Genomic DNA, 24,083 nt, shown 5'->3' on the forward strand with positions numbered 1-24,083 from the left:
TATATGCACCCATTGAGTACTACAGTCGTCAAGTGGCAATTGATATTATAACATATGACACCAAAGTCACAACATTTTTAGGTTTTGGCTGCCTAAAGCTACTGGATTGATTTTTACAAGTTAAATAAATATTAAATATAAAATAAAAATAAGCATAATTTACGTATAAAATATGGTAGTTTTAGAGGTAAATACATTTTTAAAAAGGCATAAATTGATACTCTTTATTTTATCGGAGAGAGTGATATAACATTTATTTTCAGATCACACCTGAGACCTTCGTGCCCAAATTTGTCCATACTGCTATGTGAATACGGCTTGAGGGTTCAAAAGTTGAAAAAATCCAGTTAATTCTGTTATAGATGCTGACAATTCAGTAAAACAAGAGTACTTTTTTATTACAAATATCATTTATTTATTTTATATCCAGGCACAAGAAGTGAAAAATCAAAATGTTTATAAACAGTTATGCTTATAAACAGGATATTAACAGTTCGTAGAAATTAGTGCAAGCAGAATAATGGCAAATGGCTAATAATCATTGACTCGTCTGAAGGAGCCCACAATAGCACAGGTAGCACACCAGTCTCGGTATCTCCTGTATTCCCCAGGTTTTAAGAAGTACTGCCTCCCTCTGTAGTTGGGATATTCATAGAAGATCCAGTAGCCATTCATCACATTACAGGAGTACACATGCCGATGGTGGAAACGGTCAGACACACAGGGGCAGTCGTCCATGAATTCCATCATGTGACCTCCGTAATCAGCCTTCTCATAGATCCTCATTCTGTATTGTCCCCTGTACTGTTGACATCAATATGCAAAGGAACGATTTAGTACACTGGCATCAAAGAAACTGTCATGTATACCCACAAAAGCAGCACGTTCAGTGCACCTCACCATTGGTATCTGGCGACAGGATCGAATACAGCTACTGAAGCCCATCCATCTCTGGTAGTCAGAATACTCGCCTCGCTTCATAAAATACTGGTGGCCCATATAATTTGGACGTTCATAGATCATGAAACAGCCACTCTCTACTCTGATGGAGTTGCAGCGACTGAAGTAAGTGTGTAGGTCTGTGCAGTCGTTGCTGCACTCATAACTACGACCTTGAAAATTTTTGTCCTCGTAAAAAACAATCTGAAAAAGTTAACAAAATCAACACTTCATTATAGTGCCGCTATCAGGAGAGTAATCTGTTTGCAGCAAAGGTTAGTATAAATAGGTGAGGTGCAATTCAATGTAAAAGTCATGAAAGTGGTGCCAAAAACCCTACCTTGCCCATGGTCACCGTTGGAGAGATTCCATATGCTTCCCAAGCTTTTTATACTGCCTCTTGACAAACAAAGTATTGTTATTCAAATTATCACAGGAATATGTCAGGGTACTGGCACATGTTACCTTATTGTTGGAGCACAATATTGGGTTCAAAATATGGATTTTACTTGAAAAAGGATATATAATTACGCTTGGTGTTTTCTCTGGCATGGTCCAGGGAAATGACTGGTACGCACCCTCACATTCACAACACAATGCTCACAGAACAATATGGAACATCCCTTTTGCATTAAAGAAGTTGCTCAACAGAGGGAGCGGTTACTGAGATTCCATTCTCAATAGGATTTTCAAATGCACTGACATACTTTACAGTTTGTTTGTTTTTTCCAGTAAATTCTTTCAATATGAAAAAAATGCAGAAATTACATGGAGAATTTACTAACTGTGTTTTGGGAATGATTAAACAAAAGTGTTACGTGAGCATTGTCTCATTCAGATGTCAATTCGTCTCTAGAACTGGGGTGTCACATTCAGTTCCCGGAGGGCCACTATCCAGAAGAGTTTAGCTCCAACACTAAATAAACATGAAACAGCTAATCAAGATCTTTAGAATCACTAGAAACTTCCAGGGATGTGTTTCGTTGCTAAAACCATTGGTTAATAAAACTTTTTGAAAAACTAGTTTGTTTTAGCTGTTAGTAAGGTTAGCAATATTAGCAACAAGCAAAAGGCCCAATTAAAGTATAAATGAATGAATAAATTGTGGCATGTAAAATATGCATAAAGTTTTGTTTTGGTTATCAATATGATGGTCATTTTTTGCTAACACCTACAGCTGTGGATCCAGCATAATGCAAATGTCAAGTAGAAAAACTTAAATGTAAAAATTACAGCAATATATCTAATTATATAATTTTATGTATGTGCTTGTTGTAAATCTCTTCAATGTGGATAAATAGCCTACATTTTTTCAAAAGTAAAATGCAAAACTTTTCAAGTGAAAAAAAATGCAAACATATTTTAGAAGAAGGCCTAGGATACACAGTAAAAAGCAATCAAGCAAGCAGTTATTACATGTTCTTGTGATATCATAAACTACCAATTGACTATGTGTGCAAATAGTTTTTATCAGTCGCACAAAAGTTATTCGAAAATGAGAAAGATTAATTTTTAGAAAAAAAAGAAAAGAATAAATTATTCACAAACCTGTTAGCATGAGTATCCCAAGAATAAAAATAACCACATAGGCCTAATCTCAGCCATACTTTCATAAATACATGAAAAGAAGGACACTTTTTCATCTCCCATGTTGTGAATATTCTTCCATTAGTAAAAAAGTTGTATTAAATTATTAAAATAAAATAGCACTGCATGACATTGATAGTAGTTACTGTATTGGGATACCTTAAAAGAAGCAGCAGCAGATATTGTCTGAAATTTATATCCACCCAATCACAACTTAAATTACTTACTTTAAAAATCCAGAATGACTTAATTGATTGATTATTCAGTCTTCATATTCAGTCTTCTTCTTTACATTATAAAGCTGAATAGGAGTTTACGAGAAAAAAAAACGTTGTAATTTGGTAGTTTATAACCACGATAACTTGCATGTGTAATAAATACGCCCTCTAATTTCGTTCAGGTCAATGTGCATTTAAATAGAAGAGCTGCTTTTGAATTTTGTCATGGTAGTGAAAGATTTACAGTATCTACAATGAGGACAGTTAATCCAGACTGAGCCCCACATTGTTCAGCCAAAAGCATAAGCTGTGTGATCGACAGTTTGCTCTCAGTTTTGCTTCACTGAATTTTTCAATGAATATTTTCCAGTCTGGTAACCAGATCTGCACTGATAGGTCAGTGAAGGAAATTACGTTTAGAATAACTATAGTTACAGTTTAATTATTTAAATGATTTTAAGTTCATATTAAAACACTACACCAGAATAATAGCCAGGCAAGCAAATATTTCAGTCAAGAGAATTTATTTAGTGCATATATGTCTGCACAATTCATGTCGTCTAGTTGAAAGTGGTTATTCTCCTGAGGGATCCAATTCTCGGGGCCGTTCCTCCCCACTCGCTGTACTTCCTGTATTCACCTGGTCCAAGGTAGTACATTCGTCCCCTGTAGTTGGGATGCTCGTATAGAAGCCAGTGACCGTCCATTACATGGCAGGAGTGGATGTCAGATGTATGGAAGCGTTCCATGATGTTAGGACAGTCTTCTGTGAGTTCAATCATCTGACCTCCCATATCAGCCCGGTCATATAGTCTCATTCTGTAGTTACCATTATGCTACAAGAAAACATGCATTTGGGATATACTAAGCAACACATTTATAATTTCATGTGGCAAGAACGTCAAAGTGTGTTTCAGCAGTCAAAAGCATTTGAATTTATGAACTAGAGCATGGTTATTTTTTTAATCATTTAATATTTTTTCCTTTAAATCACTTACCATGGGAATCATACGGCATGATCTGATATAGTTACTGAACCCAATCATACGCTGACAGTCAGAATAATCCCCCCTTCGCAGGAAGTACTGCTGTCCCATATAATTTGGGTGCTCATACACCATGAAGCACCCACTCTCTACCCTGATAGAGTTGCATTGGGTAAAATAGGGGTGTAGGTCAGCACAGTCGCTGCTGCACTCATGATGGCGGCCTTGAAAGTTCCTGTCCTCGTAGAAGATAATCTATTAAAGAAAGTGGCACAGTAAATCTACTATTCAAGTTTGCAATAATATGAGCTTTAATACATGCTGTGAACTGGATTCATGCTATAGCGTTAAAAAACATATTAGTCTGAGAGTGAGAAAAGTTACAATCTTACTTTTCCGATAGTCATGTTGGCATCTGGCAGGGTTATACTGCTCAACACTAGCATCCAGTTTATCACTGTCTTTTATAAAACCTAGAAGCATATGTGATTACACAGCATAAAGTATTGTCATTCAAATAAATTTAGCCCATAGGGGCTACAATCAGGGGGGCAATGAAAAAAAAAACTGATTATGTTTGGCTTGGCCTGGTGCAGTTTTTCCTTATTCAACAAAATGCTCCTGTCCTGCAAGCAGAATCTTTAATCTGGCTATAATCAGCACAATAGATCGATGCAAAAGATCTTTTATTGAATCAGTTCAGTAGTCTGGATGAAAGCTGAAATATTGTTATATGATTCATCTTATATAATGAGCAAAAATGCCAGTAAACTAACATGAAAGTAGAATATGGAATCATTTTACGGAACTCCTTTTAAAACTGTATAAAGAAAACATTATAGTTATATATAAGCAGTTTTATTTTGATTGATTGGTCGTAGAAACAAAATTACGTTTTGAAAAATATACTGTCAAGTATGAAGTAAAACATGCTATAGCCTAATTTAAAAAAAAAAAATGAAAGATTCATACTTTATAAACATTTATTTTAAGGTAACATAAGAGTTTGTCAAGGCTGAATGAGTTACTCAACATGCTTGATTTTCATAATTATCATGGCTAATAAATGCATGAATATTGCTAATTTGAAGTCGTTTGATAGAACCCACACGGGCACTCATGCCTCCCCATTCAGTGAATCTGGTGTATTCTCCAGGCCTTATGAGGTACATCCTGCCTCTGAAGTTGGGATTTTCGAAGAAGAGCCAGTTTCCACCAATTACCTTGCAGGAGAATATGTGGTTTGTTTGGAACATGTGCATCAAATCTGGACAGTCTTCCACAAGAGCCATCATTTGACCTCCATACTCAATTCTCTCAAAAATGTTCACCTCATGAGAAGATCCCTATGCATGATAGATGAACAAAACGTGTATGTAAATCAGCTACTATCCCATTTTTTAATAAAAATGTCTGAAATTCAAAAGAACCATAGGAGTGATAAAAAGGTGAAGTTTGTAATTTCTTTCAACGTACAGTATCAAGCATATATAATCAAGCATAATAAAGCATATATAATAGCATATAATCACCATGGGAATTACACGGCAGGAGCAGACAGAATCATTTTTGCCCAACCAGCTTTCAAACTCTGGATACTCTCCTTTACGGACCAGGAAGTGCTGGCCGTTGTAATTTGGTTGTTCATAAATCATGAAGCATCCACTCTCAACCACGATAGAGTTACAGCGGTTAAGATAGCTGAGCATATCCGCACAATCACCACTGCATTCATATTGATGACCCCCAAAATATTTGTCTTCATAGAAAATTATCTGTTAAAAAAGAGATAGAAGGGGGAAAAAGAAAGTCCACATACATACACAATTTACTGTAAACCATCATACATGTCTTCAATATACAAAACAAAAGCCTATTTTTTGTGGGTTAATCCAAACCCTAAACCCTTTCTCAATTTCCTCACAGTATTACCTTCCCCATTTTTGACAGTGCAGTTGTACCATGGGAGTGTCACACTGTTCATTACTTTGAGGACACTCTTTGGTATATATAGTAGACACGAAGTGCCGACACAGTGTGTGTCATTCATATTACAATTGCACAAAAAAGGGGGGGAAAAGGAAAAAAATGGTTTAAAGTTACATTATAATTATTTGTTAAAAAATATTGCTGATAAAATAGAGACTTTTATCACATTCATTTTTTTATATATATAAGATATATATATATATATATATATATATATATTTCTCTTTAGTTCAGTAATTAATTTTACTTAAATAACAATTAATAGGTAATTATCATTGCCATTTAAGTGTAATTACTGAACTTAAATATACAAGTTTGATAAAAATCATCATTAAAGAAGAAAATTTCAAATGGCATTTAGAGGCTTTTGCATCTGAACTCTTCATATATATATATATATATATATATATATATATATATATATATATATATATATATATACTTTGTATATTCCAAACACACATACACTATACTACAGTGGGGCCAAAAAGTACTTAGTCAGCCAATGACTATACTCATTCTCCTACTTAGAATGAGTATAATAAGTAAAGAAGACTACATACTTTTTAGCCCCACTGTACACACACAGATCACTTACGCCGGGGACACACTTAATGGCTGTAAGGCCGATTATGAGTTGTTCAGTTGGTGTTTAAAATCTACTCCACTCTTTGGAAACAGTCTATAAGTGTGTTCAGTTCAGTCAGAATGTTTTAGCTAGTTGTAAATTGTTTCCCCTGCATTAGACTACTTCACCTGAACTAAACTGTTCAGTGTATTGCTCAAGAGCCACTAAGTCGCACTCTTCTATTTAGATTATATACAAACTTATATACACAATCCTATTTTTTAATGTTCATCTACATGATTTCCATTACATGAGAGTAGATGTTAAAATTTCATGCTGGTTTGTATTTGGCTTTCGCCAAGATAAGCACAAACTAAGACGTACTGTAGCTTTACAGTAACCTATGCTTCTCCATCCATTTACGCTACCCTATTGAGATGTGAATCTCCTTTTGTCCGGCGTTAATGGCTGCAGTGTACTTGGCTGCAACTACAGTGTGGTCTCCCCAGTGGACCAGCATGACAACCATCTGGATTGAGCCGAGTAGAGGACATCTCTAGGGTCTTCAAGTGGGCACCTTCCATCCTCAGTGTTTTGTTGACTAGCTCACGACACCTCAAGAGGGCTTGACAGTGACTCTGGCCCCCACTCAACTCAGCCCAGCTGACTGACCTTTACGTCCTTCGTGCTGCTGAGGTTGCTCCTTCCTCGTAGTTCACATGTGACCTAACCATAGTCTCACAATCTCTCCGCAAGCCAGCCATACGCGCCAATCCGTTTGACTAAGGCTGTCGACTCCCACTGTATTCGATAAAGTAGGTTCAGTGGCAACGGTTTTGTATGGCATACTACCTAAACTACTAAAACACCATATCTGCCCAAACACCAACCCTCATTCACGCAATATACACAGGAACGTAATAACTGTAATTACTATCCAAACTATACAAATAAACCAACACACTCTTCAGGTTTTTCAAGAATTCTACGAAACCGTAGCACCTGAATATTTCCGTCTCAACCACAGCCAGTTGCTGCTCCTCTCTACTGCTTCGGAAAAGTGTTTTACTTTGCGACACAACTCTTGGCCACTGAATCCGATGTCTCTGAGAATCCGACAACCCACTTCAACTAGATAAACCTGCACTCTCCATCCTCGCTGTTCTGCTTCCGTGGCCAGATGAGTATACCGCAGTTTCTTCCTCTCATATGCCATATCTACCGCATCCTCCCATGGCACTGTTAACTCTATCAGTTGGACTGCTGATCCAGACCACAAATTAATATCTGGTCGGAGGTTAGTGGTGGCAATCTCAGGTGAAAAAATAAAGCCGTTGATCAAGATCAGCCAGCATTTTACAGTCCCTAGCAGCTTACAGTAGTCCTGGGTGAGAATTGGTTTTACCACCTTGCTCGCCTGAGCGGGGGAATATTGTCTTCTGTGTGTAATGTTTTGCTAGAACAGGTGGCAACTTATTGCCTTCCAATGCTAAAGCTAAACATCACAGTACTTGGTCATGACCCCTGATCCTTATCACCTTGCATCAGCCACAGACACAAACTTGGAATTCAATGACTTTACTAACTGCAGATCTTAGATCTTACTAGTCTTACTCTCCATACTCGTATCTTTTTCCATCTGTTTCCAAGTCATTAACCATGTTGCCCAGCATTGAGTCATCTTGCGCCCCCGCAGACTCTAGGGGTATTTTTCTCTTTAATTTCTCAGAAGCTTTGGGTGGGTGTCTCCAGCATCCTGTAAACACGGAGCTGGATACTGCTGACAAGGGTAGCTAACCCTTACCGGCCTCAATGGGGTATCTTTCCTCCTGTCAGCTGTCTCTCCAGGCTGTCACAAGGTATTTCCCTTGTTACCAGCATCACTATTCACTGTAGTCACTGGACGTATCCAGATCTTCATGATTTCCATTACATGAGAGTAGATGTTAAAACTTCATGCTGATTTGTACTTGGCTTTCGCCAAGATAAGCACAAACTAAGATGTAGCTTTACAGTAACCTTTGCTTCTCCATCCATTTACGCTTCTTTCCTTTGGCGTAGACCAGGTCCTTAGCAAGCAATGTGACAGTAGCGGTGTCTGCATGTTCTGCCTGAAGGTGGTGGTGGGGAGGATGAAGGAGAACTTACGGTAGAACTCACACTAAAGCTTTCATTTTTTTCCTATTCATCTGTTTATCATAAGTTATTCACAATGAGTGAGTTTAATGTGCATTACAATCAAAAAGAACACTCAACACCTGTCTCATGGAGAAAATTGTCTTTATAATTTTATTCAGGTTACTGAACAGTGTAAAGTAGTCTGGAAGCCTGTAGCAAGTCTCATCTTCAGGCAGTGACCCCCTCAGGTAGAGGGTGCAAGAACAAAACTGAATACACTTGAGCACAGACACCATTTTATTTAGTGTGTGAAAAAGGGCATACAGCAGACATTTCAAAAGGACTCCTTTCATTAGAGATCCATGATTCGTCTGATGGAGCCTATCTTTGAACTCATGCCACCCCAGTCACTGTACTTCTTGTACTCCCCAGGCCTCATGTAGAAGTGCCTGCCCATATAGTTGGGCTGCTCATACCCAAGCCAGTGACCATCCATCACATGGCAGGAATGGAAGTCGGACGCATTAAAGCGTTCCATAAGATTAGGGCAATCATCCATGAGCTCCATCATCATGTCAGAGCGTTCATAGAGCCTCATTCTGAAGGACCCATGATGCTAAATGGGTAACAAAACAGGAGTTAAAGGGTTAGTTCACCCCAAAATAAAAATTCTGTCAGTATTTACTCACCCTCATGTTGTTTCAACCCCGTAAGACCTTCGTTCATCTTCGGAACACAAATTAAGATATTTAGGATATTAAGATCGCTCCTGCATACAGTCCATAGGCTTCTTGAGGGACTGGCTCTTGCTGTCCTCGAAAAGTCATTAAAGACATCGTTAAAATAGTCTAAGTGACTACAGAGGCTCAATCTTAAGTTTATCAAACGACGAGAACACTTTTGTGCGCAAAAAAACAACAAAAATAACGACTTTATTTCAACTATTCGTTTATTTCTCCCTCTGCACGAGTCAGGATACTAGTTTAATAGCGTAAGCTTCTGTTATTGTACGTCACACGCATCACACACACATGACCAGCGTCGGCCAATAGTGAGCCTACGTGTGACGTAGCTCTACGCAATCACACTACGTTAACTGACTTACAGGCTTATGGAGAAGGAAGTGAATAGTTTAAATAAAGTCGTTATTTTTGTTGTTTTTTTGCGCACAAAAGTGTTCTCGTCGTTTGATAAACTTAAGATTGAGCCCCTGTAGTCACTTGGACTATTTTAACGATGTCTTTAAGGACAGCAAGAGCCAGTCCCTCAAGAAGCCTATGGACTGTATGCAGGAGCGATCTTAATATCTTAAATATCTTAATTTGTGTTCAGAAGATGAACGAAGGTCTTACAGGGTTGGAACAACATGAGGGTGAGTAAATACTGACAGAATTTTCATTTTGGGGTGAACTAACCCTTTAAGGCTGATTACTTAACCTCAATGTATTAAAACACAGCCCATTCTCACTCCCAAGGCGTCACCTAACTGACGCCTTGGGAAGCATTTGACCATGCTTCAATATCTGACGCTTTAGGCACCCTTTAGCGTCAGTTAGATGACGCCCTAGGATCGCGTGTACCCTACCCCCACCCCATACCTAAACCTAACCGGTCCTCTAACTGACGCTTTCCTTTAGCGTCAGTTAGATGACGCCGTAGGATCGCGTCATGTAAGTGACGCTAAAGGGCGCCTAAAACGTCAAATATTGAAGCATGGTCAAAGGTGACGCCTTGGGGTGAGAATGTGTTGCAAAACAAGACCATTGAGAACTTTAGATAATGATTTGCTTCAGTCTTTACCATTGGGATCATACGACAGGATCTGATGCAATTATTCATTCCCATCATACGCATGTAATCGGGATACTCGCCCCTTCTCAGAAAGTACTGGTGTCCCATGAAGTTGCTTCGGTCATAGACCATGAAGCAACCACTTTCCACTCTAATGGAGTGACAGCGATTGAAGTAGGAATGCAGGTCAGCGCAGTCACTCACGCACTCATGGTGACGGCCACCGAAGTTCCTGTCCTCGTAAAAGATAATCTAGAGAAAACAATATGTAGATAAGGAGAGAAGCAAAATAATAATTAATTTATGACTCATATGTTATTGTAATTCATTCAGACCTTTCCCATGTTTACAAGGGCTTTGAGATCCTTCCTGTGCAGGTGCCAAGCTGGAACTATACTAATATATATCCAAGAAGATAATGGTACTACTGTTTGCGTTGTCATTTAAATCACAGTGTACTCATGTCAGCAGAAACTGTACAGGAAATCTGCAAACATGACTGTCTGTTTTAGCTTAAACAATCACTTTGATTGCCTCCATAACATTAGTTTTTCCAGCAAAAGCTGCTCTGTTGAAAGCTGCTGGAAAGGTCTAGGAAAACAACACAACAATGGTGTTAGTTTTAGAATTAGACATTTTAAATAAAATAATTGAATTTAAACTGATAGTTTTGCTTCTAATATTGTGAAATGCCTTAAGGATAGCTGATAGTGAATGTTTATATAGGTTTCATGAGGATATCTGTTGAAAAGAAAAAAAAATCCATATATGTACAGTTTGATGTCAATGGCAATCCCATTGCCATTAATCATCTCACTATGTATTGGACCAATTAATGTTTTGCAGTACCGTGCCAGTGTTACATGTGTGTCCTGTGGTCCCCCATTCTTTGTGTATTTGGTTCAGTCCTGTTTCTAGTTTCCCGCTCCTCGTTTGTATTCAGTCCCTTCACCTGTGTTTGGTTAATTTTGCCCCAGCTGTGCCTTGTTCCCCTAGTCTGTTCTAGTGTATTTAAACCCTGTGTTCTCCTCACTCCTGGTCCGTTCTCGTTGATGTATAGTGTGGTTACTGTTTCCCTGGATTATTTGATTAAATTCCTGTTGACCGGTTCTCCTTGTCTCCTTGTGCTTCCTGGGCACCACACTACCGTAACAGCCAGTGTAGGATGGCTACTTCATTCAAATAATTGTCAATGACTAATTATGTTACCAGCATGGTATGATCTACATGGTAGCCTGTAGTGACATTTAGTTTATCATTACAATACAATCGTTAAAATATATAACGTATAACTTGCTTGATTCCAAAAGCAAAAGTGCAATTTACATTGATTATAATGCCTTATTATTTCTAAATAATTCACATAGGTAAACATAAAGAAATACTAAACTTGGGAACACTTTTTCTCCCGATGGTCTACTTTTGACAATCTACTAACCAGAAGTAACTTTGCAACTATATGTCAACTAACTCTTATTAGAGTATTAGAAGACTGTCTGCTTAATATTTGCTAACAAATTATTATGATGTAATAAGTACTTTTGTAACTACATATCAAATTATTTTAGTTACCACACCCTAACACTTAACCCAGTCTACTAATTGTCACGGAGAGGCGGAAGCGTGCAGATCCATGTGCAGTTATATTTATTAAGAAGAGTCAGACAGGCAGAAGTCAACGATCAGCATTCAATATAGAGCAGGCAATCCAGATCATAAACAATACCAGGCAGAGGTCAGGACAGGCGGCAACAATCGTAATCCAGAGAGACAGGCAAGGGTCGGGGCAGGCAGCAAACAGAGAATCAAAGTCCAGGAACAGTCGAGGGTCGATAACCAGAGAATCCAGATAATCACAGGGAAACCGCTCAGAAATGTTGCCAGGGCAAAACAAGACTTCGCCCTGATTGAGAGTCAGAGAGCAGCTTATATGGAGGGGTAAATGAGGAACACCTGTGTTGGTGATTAGACCTAGGTACGGGGCATTATGGGAAATGGAGTTCGTGGGAACCCTAGTCTATCTGGAGTGCCCTCTGGTGGATAAATAGGGCACTCCAGCTGGTAACCGTTACACTAATACTCTGATGAGAGTTAGTTGACAAGTTATTTGTAGTTGTACCATTCGGGAGGCAAAATAACATAACAAGCATGCATTTATTAACAGCCCAGCAAGCAAGTATTGTGATAATAATGTTCTTTGGCATATAGGCCCCAATAGCTTGCAATTCCGAGGGTACGGAATCTGCTTTTCCTCCCTGAAGACGAAATAGGGGCGCAGCCGACTCCCTGGGATGTATAGGAAGGGACTATCCCGGTAATAGGTAATAAATGAATTACCTGACGCTTTCATTTACTAGAATGTCTAAAGTGGACAATCAAAATAAAGTGTATCCCTCTTCTCTTTTAAAAATTAAAGCATCCCCCACAGATGCCATAAGTCTGAAATCTTGATCATGTACAGCTGTAATAATAAACTTAAGTGTGTGAATGACAGATCTGCAGCATGAATACAATGAAAACAATATGGTTTTGTGACATTTTATTGTAAAGGCACAATTATTTTAATAATGTGGAATTTAAAAATCAGTGATTTTGCAGAAGGAGCCAATGGTGGCACACATGGCATCCAAGTTGCTGGACTTGCGATACTCGCTGGTTGGCATGAAATACTGGCGGCCTCGAAAACTGGGGTGCTCAGAGGGTCCAGTATCCCTCCATGATATTCCAAGAGTGAATGCTGCAGCACAGGAAGCTTTCATAGATGGACCTGCAGTCATCACTGAATTCCATCATCTGGCCTTCTACAAATCTGGCTGATTGTAGATTCTTGTGCAGAATGGATCCGCCACTTTTCTGCAAGTTTCCAATAGTTACAGTCAAGAGTGCCATGTTAATGTGTACAACAACAAAATACAACAAGAGGCTTACACACTGTGGGCACTGAGAACGTTTTTGTGAGTCAGAACAGGAAACTAAAGATGGAATAATCATCGTTCACACGCATTACTCACATTGGAAAATGTACGGTATGAGCGAATAGTGTCATTGTAGCCCATCCAGCGCTGATATTCAGGATACTCTCCCCTGGTTAGCACATACTGGAAACCAGAGTAGTTGGGTCTTTCATACAGGACCCAGCAGCCACTCTCCACTCTGATATAGTTGCATCGACTGAAATGAGGGTGCATGTCTGGGCAGTCTGTTCCACAGTCATAGGAGCGACCCGGGAAGTTTCTTACAGTTAAGTATAACAAGGATTTGGCTAACAATTGTTCATAGTCAAATGCAAACCTAAAGTTTCCTCAAAAATGTAAGTCTTTGACTGTCCCATTCACCTTACTCGTTATGATGTGAACCTCAGGAAACAATCCCAAACAAGAGAAACAAACTAGGGCATGATGTCTGCTTTTTAAACCTCCATCAACATGGTGGATCAAACTTTATTTGTCCTCTCAATGACTGGAATTTGACATTCTGATGCTAGTGCTTACCTCTTAATCCTATCCATAGATGTAAAAGCCATGATTCATCAAATCAAAATTCCTACATGGCAAATTACTGACCTTAGCTGCCCTCCTCTGTTTTGATCCAGGCACTAATGAGATTCTTTATGTGATGGAATTATTGCTTAGAAATGGAATGCACCAACAGAATGAAATAGATCTGCAATGGAACTTTATTGATTACTGCATATTTAACATTGTATCTTCATTCACACGTACTAAAAAATGAGAATGCATGGGCAAAATAATTATACACACTTTCCATTTCTAAAAGAGACTGTGTGAACATGTTGGATAAAGTCAGTAAATAAGTAATCTTGATAGTTGATATTTATCAAATGGATTACTCTAAATGAATCATCTCTCTTTATTATTCCCTGGCTGTGTACAAAGTATTGGGAAATAACCAAAATTTTAACCATATAAGACAAACCACCTGCAAGGATGGTACATGTGTAATCAGTGTTTAATAAACCACATGCAAATTAATATTTGCTTGTTGGACAGCTGCTGTTTTCAGTCCTGCAGAGATTCTTGTGAGCCCTCATAGTGAGCGGTTTCATCTTTTAAAGAGTCCTCACTGTCCTGTTTATGTCAAAAGACATGTACAACAATTACATAATCTGAGCACATGGTGGCAGTAATTTTCAACTTTATGAGTGCATTGTTTTTTTTTTTACTGAGTGTTATAACAGATTGTGGTAGAATGTATCCGAGGAAAAGAAGACTTACACTCACACTAAATGAGGAGCTGGAAGAGGAGGACTCCAGTGTCTCTGTTACTCCAGAGACTTTCTGTTTACTGTGTTCTTTGATCCCGCGTTTCAGCGCCTGGGCTGGTAAAGAGACAAAAGGCAATGATAAACAATCAACATAACCTTTTGTTCTATTTTTTTTGTGATCACTTTCAATGTATGCAATAACAAATGTTATTATTAAAATAAGTAAAAGGTCACATACTGTGTTTTCTTGAGTGCTCTACTGCTTTGAATGAACTAAGCATAGCAAATGGATGATAAGAGAGGGAGAATGGGTGAACAATGTTGCCCTGTTGAGCAAAAGACATTGAAATAATTTTAAAACTAAGCCTTTTCTCATTTTCTAAAGTGAAATTTGATGACATGAAACTCTTCAGTTAAAGCAATTAAAGAGGGATTCTTTTCATGACTTCATGTTTGTTCATATGTCTGTATAAGGTATAAAGTATAGCGGCTCTCAACCTGTCTCAATTTGAAGGCCCTCTATTTACTGCATGATAAAATATTGATTTTGGTATTTCTGTGGTCATTATGACTGCTCTTTTTCAAGCTTTTTTTTATTAACCTAAACTGATATGTCATTTTTAATAATGTTTCAGTTGGTAATTTCAGAAGTGTCAAGAACTATTGGCCTATATTTATCAAGAAAAGAAATTGAGGAAAAAAATATATCATTACTATTATTTTTTTATTTACTATTTGTATTACATTTTTAATAATGCAGTTAGATTAATACATACATACAACTATAAATAAATAAAAAATAGTTACCTTTTTATATATATGAAGAGTTCAGATGCAAAAGCCTCTAAATGCCAATTGAAATTTTCTTCTAGAATGATCATTTTTTTCAAGCTTGTATATTTAAGTTCAGTGATTTCACTTAAATGGCAATGAAGATTACCTATTAATTGTTATTTAAGTGAAATTACTGAACTTAAATATACAAGTTTGATAAAAATCATCATTAAAGAAGAAAATTTCAAATGGCATTTAGAGGCTTTTGCATCTGAACTCTTCATATATATATATATATATATATATATATATATATATATATATATATATATATATATATATTAATAAAAAAAAACTCTTAGGTTTGTTGAGGTCCTCTAGTGGCTCCTGACCTCCTGGTTGAGAAGTATAATGTGAAATGACAGACTAAATGACAGACTAAACAACAATTAAAGGCTTTCTATTTACAGATCATGGGCCAGTACCATGATGGAAGTTGAACAAACAGGGTTACAGGTTACAGGATTAGTTTTGAGTTGACAAAACCAAACCAATCCAGTCAGGCTTTGCTGGTACCATTATGTTGAAAATCAACTTTCTCTGTCAACTCAGGCTTTGATCCTGAGTTTGGGGGTTTAGATGTGACATCGCTAGAGAACAGCCAATCACATGCTGTGGAATAGTGAAACTGCGATTCACTTTTCTCACTTCACTGCAAATTACGAGATTGAAAAAAAAAATGCATTTAAACAAATTTGCACAGCAAGAAGAAAAGAGCTGTATATTAAAGGACGACTAAAAGAAAAAAAAATCGTGCTATATCAATGCAAAAGTTGTTAACTTTATCTGTTGATCCTAAAGCTTATTTATTTTACCTTTATATGTTTATAAGTTAATCATTTAAAATAAGAGCATAATAATAGTTGTTCAACTAAATTTGTACATGTGTAATGGATGGGTATAATTCCAGTATCTCCAATACCAGTATCTCTTTATAATATCTAAATCATACAATATTATTACCATAAATAAGCATTGCTAAAAGCCAGATGATTTTTTCTTTAAAAATAATTTATATCTATTGACCTTTCATTTGGAGTAGAAACGGGGGACTTATTTTGCTCACAGCTGATTTTGTTCCAATTTTGTTTAAAATATCTTACCTGGAGCATAAGTTGCCCCAGAGCAGGTTAGCCGTGAAGCATAAGTCACTATGGCGATGAGCACAGCTAAAAGCCAAACCACTTTCATTGTGCCTGGCAGTGTTGGCACAAGCTAAACTGAAACATACCTGGCTAGCCACCTAAACCGGCTTCATGGTATACACTCCCGTATATCCCTCCCACTTTTATCCTGCGTGACATCTGCTCACTTGTGTGACAAACACACTCTCAAATAATAAATAATCTCTAATACCTTATAAGATGCAGATGGTTTGCAACTGTACAGAGACAGAATGTCTTCTATAGGTAAGCTGTTCTGAAAATGAGAGGACATAAACTTGTCAAAAACAGAATTTCTGTTGAAAATGGAATTCCAAAGCTGACAAATTAATATATATATATTGTCTGCTTTTATTTCCTTATTTAATTATAATTGTATTTTTTCCCCAATTTATTTATTTATTCATGTATGATTAATTTATTTGTGGTTCATTTGGTCACACCATAAGGTGTCACTGTGGCCTCAAAACTTCAGCATTGCCACCAGCACCTCATTGCAGAACACGAGATCCAGGGGGCGGAGTTGGATCCAGATCTAAGGGATGGAGATGGGTAGGATTAGAGGTGGGGTTAGGATCAAGGGGTGGAGATGGGTAGGATTAGGGGTGTGGTTATGGATCAGGGGGCAGAGATGGGTAGGATTAGGATCAGGGGGTGGAGATGGGTAGGTTTACGTTTATAAGGTGGATTTCCTTACCCTGGATTTCGTGTTGTGCAGTGAGGACCATCTCACTGCCAGTTTGAGCTCTGGTCTGTCTGTATGCTAATGAGGGGGGCGTTTTACCTCCAAAAAATGTAGAAATAAATGTGAAAATAAATTAAAGTATAAATAAATAAATAAATAAATGAAAGAAAAAACACAATCATAGTTGCAATAGAAAGAATTAAACCTCCAAACCAAACCAAGCATTTTCAGTTGAATTTTGGGAAACCACTTGAAAATATTTGTCAAGCAATTTTAATTATTTTTGTTTATTTGTATATTCATTTATTATTTTGTCAGCTTTGGAATCACATAGAAACTGGCAAATAATACTCTCCTCTGAACCTTACCAGAAGCATTCCAGCAAAGGAAGAAAGGATCATTGCTTCTCTTTCCAGGCGATTAGGGTACTGGCTAATATGTTGTAAACTTCCAATTCCTCTACAAAGATAGTATGATCAAATGTGATTGTATGCAAACACTGCAAAATAGCATTAAACATACACACATTTCAGTTATATAAATTACTCACATGTAGTTGTTCTCAACTAAATTCTTCTCATCATTATTGAGCCTCCACAAAGCCACACTTATAGCCAAATCATAATGGGCCTACAGTATGTGTAAAAAAAAAAAAAAAAAAAAAAAAAAAAATATATATATATATATATATATATATATATATATATATATATTTAGCAATACACAAATTTTTTTTCCCCCAGAACATTTATGATTATAACATAAAAAAAACATCAACTCACAACTAAATTTTCATCTCAATAGGACAATATAACCTTTGAAATTAAACGGATGTTTTAAAATTGACTTACCAAATCATCTAACATTGTAAAAGTGCTTTTCCCTTTTGGATCAAAACCATTTTCTCTGAGTCGCTGTCCAATATATTCACCACTAAAAGATATTAAAATATATACAGACATTTTCAGCAACAGTTAAAAGGTTTACGATTTTTTTGTTCTTCCTTTAAATAAAGTAAACTTATATTTTTTCCGGATACATTTTAGTGAATTTATTTCACACTTACAGCAATGTTTTAACATCCCTCTTCAATCGCTTGGCCTCCATAATGTATACCCTCAGTTGAGACACTTAATTCTTTATGCCAAAATTCAGTCTGGAAAAATCGTTGAAATTCTATTATAACAGTAATGTGATAAATTCAAAAATAAGCATTATAAGGTTTAAAAACGATCCTTTACCTATAATATTAATAATAATCTTTATTTACAAAGCACTTATAAAATCAACAGTACAACATTAATCCTCTCCAGGGGCAACACTAAACACAGGAAGCAAACTGCAAACTTTGGCTTCCAATGAACAGGAAAACTGAGACGAAAATTTGACAGAGTATCTAACAGACTTGTGTTAGGTTACCTGAGGCATCTAATTAGACTACAATGTACAAAAACATTGGGTTGATCCAACAAGTTACAAATGCCTAATAAAAAAATTAAAAAAAGAAGTTCATAAATATAAACCAATTACATTTTAATGTAATGCATCTACTTATGCCTTGACACAAAAATACTGATATACAAAACACATACAAATTGTTGTAAACTAAGAAAACATCTAAACTTACCTCAAACTAACACTTCCCGATAGCATAATAAGACAGTATATCAGAAGCTTCCATCTGCTTTCAGACAGCATAAACCCCTACTCAAACTCGGAATCGTAGTCCTCTCATGTGAACAGTCCTCTAAATAATTCATTCAGTCCTTTAATCACTTTAACACTGTCGGCCAGTGCTCGGTTACATAACACAGATACAACGTTCATTTATATATAAAATGAGTTGGGAAAGAGATTGGAGATTACTTCCATATGATCAGTAGGAACACAACTTAGGGTTGGAAAGCAGAATCAACTTAATAATAAACAGCGAATAGAGCAGGTTCTCTTTATTAACCACATAAATAAATCAAATTTAAAATTCAAACGAAATTGCCTAAATGCACAAGAATAAAACTATGCTGAGATCTGAAGGCTTAGTTTAAAGGAGTAGTTCACTAGTTTTTTTCAAAAAAAAAAAAAAAAAAACTTTTACTGATAATTTACTCACCCCCATTTCATCCAAGATGTCTGTGTCTTTCTTTCTTCAGTCAAAAAGAAATTAAGGTTTTTGATGAAAACAGTCCAGCATTTTTCTCCATGTAATGCACTTTACTGGGAACCAAACGGTTTAAGGTCCAAAAGACACTTTCAGTGCAAACTTCAAACAGTTCAAAGGGCTTTAAATGATTCCAGACGACGAATAAGGGTCTTATCAAGCGAAATGATCGCTCATTTATTAAATAAATAACAAAGTTTTCGTTTTATAAGCACAAATGCTCGCCTTGCTCTGTTCTGCGATGCATGTTCGTGACTTTCCTGTTTGAACTCGTTCATCAAAACGTGCAAATCTTTTTCCGAGTCAATTCGTTCGTTTAGTTCGTTGAATTAACCAAATGACTCGGAAAAAGGTTTCGTTTGTTTTGATGAACACGTTCGAACAGGAGAGTCACAAACGTGTGTCACAGAACAGAGCAAGGAGAGCATTTGAGCTTATAAAAGTTAAACTTTGTTTAATTATTTATTAAATGAGCGATCGTTTCGCTTGATAAGACCCTTATTCATCGCCTGGAATCGTTTAAAGCCCTTTGAACAGTTTGAAGTTTGCACTGAAAGTGTCTTTTGGACCTTGAACCGTTTGGTTCCCAGTGAAGTGCATTATATGGAGAAAAATGCTGAAATGTTTTCATCAAAAACCTTATTTCTTTTCGACTGAAGAAAGAAAGATATGGACATCTTGGATGACAAGGGGGTGAGTAAATTATCAGCAAAAGTTTTTTTTTTTAAAGTGAACTACTCCTTTATGATCAATCCATTAAACATTTTAATTGCATAAAAAAAGTCAATAAAACAAAATAGCAAACATGAAGATTAAATAAAAGACTGAAATCAATCAATGGGAAATTCACTCCTAGGTTTGTTTCTTCTTCTTCTGCTTCTTATCTTTGAACACCGGAGAGTTTAAGAATTTTGTATCAGAGTACTTGTCCCCACGCCTCATTTTGCTGCAAACAAATATATAAATAAATCAATGAAAGAAAATACAAAAGTTATCCAAACTTATAACAGATTATTTATCATAGCAGAAATAAATCATATACTATGTTATATCATTATATTATTTAAGTGTGACTCACCAATTGAGAGTTGGCTCTCTGTAGGAGACTGGTGCTGCTCTTCTTCGAGTTCTGCCTATAGAGTTAACGTCTGTATTTGTTAGACTCTTCATAACCCTGCTATCTTCTGTTCACAGAATAAAAACGTATATAAAAAAATACAAATATGTGAAATGAAAAAAGGAATTATTTGATTCTCCTTGCAAAATATAATAATTTTAACACATAAGGATTACCTGGAGTTTGGTGCCTCAATTCCGAATCCTGGTCCTGGTAAATGTTCATAGTTTGAGAGCGGGCCTCTGGTTGAGGGCTGTGGGCAGAGCTTTCGACTGAGAGCATTTCAGCGTAACCATCTATGGTCTCCCATGGAGGCCTCTCCTCTGTGAGCTGAAGGTCTTTTGTGTGTCCACTGAAACGGCCTGAAGTTGCATTACATGTTTCTATGATTAACATGCTTGAGTTCATGACAGGTGAAACATCATCCGTTTCATTTGTGAGATGATGATGTTCAGAAGATGATGTTCTGCTGGAAGCACCAAGGTCAGTGATTTCTGTATTTGTAGATTCATGAGAAGACGAAATTACATAGGTTTTTCTGCACCTGCTCTCATGAGCTTTGTTGGTTTGGTCCAGATCTATGTTAAGAGCATCCATATTGATATGGTCAGCCTGATCAAGCTTGTCAACAGAGGAAGGGCAGCGTATTTCAGGAGTTTCTGCATTATGTTCATCCCTGAGGTCCACCTCTGAGCAATGAGATATCCTTGTTAGTTGTAAAGTATTAGATAAAGACCTGTATCCTGCTCCATTCTGAAGATCAATCACATCTTGCTTTTCAGTCGACACATTTTTATCCATACTCACAGCACAACTGTTTTGTTTCTTTGTTAATGCTTTGGATTTTTCTTTTCCTGTAGCATTCCATTTTTTTATTTTATTTGCCCCCTCTTTTCTGTGTTTCTTAGCTTTACTGGGAACTGATGATGGAAATTCAGAGGCTTCCTGTATAGAGCTGATATGCACATCTAGTGTACATTCTGGATGATAGATGTTTTCCTTCAATATCTCATAGGAAATATTTTCAGGCTCCGTGTGCTGTTGTGCAATAGTATCTAAACTAATATCTTGAGCTGTCATTTCGGTTCCTGGTACAACCTCCTGTGATACTTCTGGATTGTTGAATGATTTACTTGGCTGTATCACAAATGTTCCTCTGTTTTTTTGTGCCAGAGTTTTGTTTTTATGTTTTTGAACTTGAACTGCACTCTGACCTGCATGCACATCAGTACCAGCAGTTTCTGGCCATACAGTCCCAGCAGACTCAACAGTTTCATGCACATTCAATGTACTGTGATCCATCATAAGGGATGAGACTTTGGTCCTCCTGCTCTTCTGAGATCTTAGCTCATCTAGAACTATAAATGTTCTCCTAGGTTCCTGGGTAGCATGAGACTCTTTTGCTTTGTTTTGAGCAGCTTTACTTGACATATTTCCATCTAAAGAAACTGTATTTCTTTTTTCAGAATTCTGAAGATCAAGATCACTGAAACAATCATTAAAAATGTCATTAGAAGGATCTTGGGAGATAAGGTCAATTTTCCTTGGATCAGGGTTTGGTTCTTTCCGTTTACATGTGCGCCTGCTACTTTTAATGCAACGAGAGGTGACGTGAGTCTTCCTGCGTGCAGTTATTGATTCCGTTTCATGCTCATTCACCAACTCGTTCTGAACAGTGGGACAGCACTGCTGTGTCACAGTCGTCAACTCTTTTGGCACAGCTGATGTATAATCTGACCTACTACATTTAATTGGTAAGTCTTCCTCTGCACATACATGCTCACGATCTTCTCCTGGATGACACAAATCCTTCTTTTCCTGATGTTCTTCTGTAGACGTTCTTCTTGCATTTTTGTCAACTGTTACAATTTCAGCAGCAGTGTCAGTTACAGTCATCTCCATTTCAGAGTCATATAGAGTGTTTTGCTGTGCTGGACTGTTTCTCTCTTGGCTGAGAACATCACAGGCTGTAGGATCTTTAACTGTATCCACTGGTACAGACACAACACTGCCCTGCTGTGGACACAACGGTCTATCTGGCAAATTCTCAACCTCTTTTTCCATTTCAAACATTTGAACTGAAAAATAAATAAATAGCTAATTAAAATGTATACAACAGCAGCATCAATATATTGCATCAAGATACATTGAAAATGCATTGCTTTTCTAACAGTGCCAATCATTCAAACTTTAATATATTTTACAAATTAACCTTGACTGACATTATTAAGGAAACTTGTATATAGTGAACAACTTACACTGTGTTCTCCTTCCATTACTGGTATTGTGTTCAGTATCTCCTTTACTGGTGTTGTGTTCAGTGTCTATACTGTCTGGAACCTTTACAAATAATATTAATTATTATCATGATTCATGTCTTTCTTATTATTATCAACAACAAGAAAAATAGCCATATAACTTAATTATTAGAAAATGATATCTTACCTCATCATTACTAAAAATGTCAACAGCCTTTGTCATGCAGTTAAGAGAAGAGTCATAAAACTCTCGTATAATGGAAAACTAGGAAAAGAAAAGAAACTACATTAACTTCATCTACTGTAAAAATAATAATATTAATAATAGAAATAAAAACAATAAGTTATGCATGTTCTTTAAAGCGTTTTTAAGTATGGTTCTTTGTGCCTAACTAACCTACAAAACAAACCAGAATCATATGTATATGTTCTATATAACCAGAATCAATCTAACAGTCTCACCAACTGTTTGCTTTTATGACGCTGATAAGCAAGTTCGAAATTAGTGGCCTGCGCATCTTTCCTCAGCCGCACCACTTCTTCCTCCAGCTCCCTGCTCTTCTTCTTCTGGGCAACCAGAGCCAGGGCCAGAGCCTTGTTGTTGCTTTTCAAAGAGCACTTGAAGAATGATGAGGTATCTGGAAAACATTATTAATACCTTCATTGTCATAATACAAGTTATGGTCATCGGTCAACTTATAAAGACCACAAGTAACTTCCTACTGCAAACAGAACAGATTACCCTATTTGGCATTTCTGAGTAACTTAAGTTATTTCTTACTGTGTATTTTCGTCTTTATCTTGGCTGCGTATACAGACGGCGCCTGTTTGCCCAGTCGTATGTTTTCCTTTTTATCATTGGAGGCTGTAGAAAAGACATGACTGATTATACAATGAATGTCATAATAAAACACAGCCGTTAAGAATATGATCATCATGCTAGCTATATTCTGACTAACGTTAACTTTACTCACCAGCAATAAAAGAAGACGACAAACTCGAGGCTAGATGTGGTTTATCTTTATTCTTATTATAATGCATTTCTATTCGGATAATAAATGCTGCGCACACAAATCAAATCGGTTTATACAAATTTAAAACCAAACATTACCGCGGAATCTTAAAATTCTTCTTCGCTCGCGGTTAATAGGGTTTAAACACTCAACTGTTGAGAAAATATCGCCACCCACTGGACTAAATCTGTTGCGTGACAGCCTAAATACAACATCACAGGAATTAACCACCTAAACTTCTGACGGACCTGAAAAAGGTCATAATATCACTAACATAAAACTAGAGTAGCCTTATGAAAGAATAATAAGAAGTAAATGATTAAATAATTACAAAGTACAAAAAGAGAAGATTTCAGAATAAAGGTTTTACCATAATATCTACTTTAATAGAAAACGGATGTGCATGTAAGCGTGGTGAGACTATCAAACATATT

The 24,083-nt window shown here is 36.8% G+C and overlaps 6 protein-coding genes and 1 pseudogene across 9 annotated transcripts; all 7 read right to left on the bottom strand.

Annotated features, from left to right (window-relative positions):
- Positions 1-531: 531 nt before the first annotated feature.
- On the bottom strand, positions 532-1,291 carry LOC120466720 (gamma-crystallin M2). 2 transcript variants are annotated; one of them, XM_039655304.2, is made up of 3 exons: positions 1,280-1,291; positions 901-1,143; positions 532-804 (listed from the first exon to the last, which is right to left on the bottom strand). In XM_039655304.2, exons 1-3 carry the CDS (start codon positions 1,286-1,288, stop codon positions 532-534), a joined length of 525 nt encoding a protein of 174 aa, XP_039511238.1. In that variant the 5' UTR covers positions 1,289-1,291. The 2 variants fall into 2 exon arrangements, with proteins under 2 accessions (XP_039511238.1, XP_088989400.1); XM_089133274.1 differs by having other exon boundaries at positions 532-799; positions 896-1,143; positions 1,280-1,288.
- A 2,013-nt stretch (positions 1,292-3,304) lies between these two features.
- Positions 3,305-4,137, bottom strand: LOC148978354 (gamma-crystallin M2-like). Its single transcript, XM_039655290.2, has 3 exons — positions 4,123-4,137; positions 3,743-3,985; positions 3,305-3,580 (listed from the first exon to the last, which is right to left on the bottom strand). Exons 1-3 carry the CDS (start codon positions 4,135-4,137, stop codon positions 3,305-3,307), a joined length of 534 nt encoding a protein of 177 aa, XP_039511224.2.
- A 621-nt stretch (positions 4,138-4,758) lies between these two features.
- Positions 4,759-5,671, bottom strand: LOC120466708 (gamma-crystallin D). Its single transcript, XM_039655289.2, has 3 exons — positions 5,663-5,671; positions 5,263-5,505; positions 4,759-5,076 (listed from the first exon to the last, which is right to left on the bottom strand). The coding sequence occupies exons 1-3, from the start codon at positions 5,669-5,671 to the stop codon at positions 4,759-4,761; spliced, it is 570 nt and encodes a 189-aa protein (XP_039511223.2).
- A 3,086-nt stretch (positions 5,672-8,757) lies between these two features.
- LOC120466719 (gamma-crystallin M2) lies at positions 8,758-10,540 on the bottom strand. Its single transcript, XM_039655303.2, has 3 exons — positions 10,532-10,540; positions 10,206-10,448; positions 8,758-9,021 (listed from the first exon to the last, which is right to left on the bottom strand). Exons 1-3 carry the CDS (start codon positions 10,538-10,540, stop codon positions 8,758-8,760), a joined length of 516 nt encoding a protein of 171 aa, XP_039511237.2.
- A 2,232-nt stretch (positions 10,541-12,772) lies between these two features.
- LOC120467195 (gamma-crystallin M2 pseudogene) lies at positions 12,773-13,719 on the bottom strand (annotated as a pseudogene).
- Positions 13,720-13,897: 178 nt separating this feature from the next.
- c9h2orf80 (chromosome 9 C2orf80 homolog) lies at positions 13,898-19,228 on the bottom strand. The gene is made up of 8 exons (XM_089133631.1): positions 18,170-19,228; positions 17,955-18,036; positions 17,654-17,733; positions 17,472-17,562; positions 16,612-16,674; positions 14,660-14,747; positions 14,432-14,535; positions 13,898-14,284 (listed from the first exon to the last, which is right to left on the bottom strand). Exons 1-8 carry the CDS (start codon positions 18,208-18,210, stop codon positions 14,216-14,218), a joined length of 618 nt encoding a protein of 205 aa, XP_088989757.1. The 5' UTR covers positions 18,211-19,228; the 3' UTR covers positions 13,898-14,215.
- Positions 19,229-19,947: 719 nt separating this feature from the next.
- sgo2 (shugoshin 2) lies at positions 19,948-24,063 on the bottom strand. Of its 3 annotated transcripts, none has more exons than XM_039655314.2 (8): positions 23,611-24,063; positions 23,418-23,501; positions 23,099-23,274; positions 22,824-22,901; positions 22,637-22,718; positions 20,555-22,456; positions 20,340-20,394; positions 19,948-20,207 (listed from the first exon to the last, which is right to left on the bottom strand). In XM_039655314.2, the coding sequence occupies exons 1-8, from the start codon at positions 23,675-23,677 to the stop codon at positions 20,114-20,116; spliced, it is 2,538 nt and encodes an 845-aa protein (XP_039511248.2). In that variant the 5' UTR covers positions 23,678-24,063; the 3' UTR covers positions 19,948-20,113. The 3 variants fall into 3 exon arrangements, with proteins under 3 accessions (XP_039511248.2, XP_039511247.2, XP_039511246.2); XM_039655313.2 differs by having other exon boundaries at positions 20,340-20,442; positions 23,611-24,062; XM_039655312.2 differs by having other exon boundaries at positions 20,340-20,445; positions 23,611-23,913.
- Between the last annotated feature and the right edge of the window lie 20 nt (positions 24,064-24,083).

Source organism: Pimephales promelas, chromosome 7, assembly GCF_988280905.1.
Source record: "Pimephales promelas chromosome 7, fPimPro1.hap1.1, whole genome shotgun sequence".
Classification (NCBI taxonomy): Eukaryota; Metazoa; Chordata; class Actinopteri; order Cypriniformes; family Leuciscidae; genus Pimephales; species Pimephales promelas.

Bases quoted from the DNA above. Each gene is read 5' to 3' on its own strand.
- LOC148978354 (XM_039655290.2), bottom strand. The intron at 3,581-3,742 runs GTAAGTGATTTA...GTTTTCTTGTAG, and splicing joins CATGCCGTATGATTCCCATG to CATAATGGTAACTACAGAAT.
- LOC120466720 (XM_039655304.2), bottom strand. The intron at 805-900 runs GTGAGGTGCACT...TGATGTCAACAG, and splicing joins CCTGTCGCCAGATACCAATG to TACAGGGGACAATACAGAAT.
- LOC120466708 (XM_039655289.2), bottom strand. The intron at 5,077-5,262 runs GTGATTATATGC...TATCATGCATAG, and splicing joins CCTGCCGTGTAATTCCCATG to GGATCTTCTCATGAGGTGAA.
- c9h2orf80 (XM_089133631.1), bottom strand. From the start codon at position 18,210: ATGGAGGCCAAGCGATTGAAGAGGGATGTTAAAACATTGCT. The intron at 17,563-17,653 runs GTGAGTAATTTA...CTATCTTTGTAG, and splicing joins TTAGTTGAGAACAACTACAT to AGGAATTGGAAGTTTACAAC. The intron at 14,285-14,431 runs GTAAGTCTTCTT...TGACATAAACAG, and splicing joins GCTCCTCATTTAGTGTGAGT to GACAGTGAGGACTCTTTAAA.
- LOC120466719 (XM_039655303.2), bottom strand. The intron at 9,022-10,205 runs GTAAAGACTGAA...TTACCCATTTAG, and splicing joins CCTGTCGTATGATCCCAATG to CATCATGGGTCCTTCAGAAT.
- sgo2 (XM_039655312.2), bottom strand. From the start codon at position 23,677: ATGCATTATAATAAGAATAAAGATAAACCACATCTAGCCTCGAGTTTG. The intron at 23,502-23,610 runs GTGAGTAAAGTT...TCTTTTCTACAG, and splicing joins GTCGTCTTCTTTTATTGCTG to CCTCCAATGATAAAAAGGAA. The intron at 22,902-23,098 runs GTGAGACTGTTA...TTCTTTTCCTAG, and splicing joins GTCATAAAAGCAAACAGTTG to TTTTCCATTATACGAGAGTT.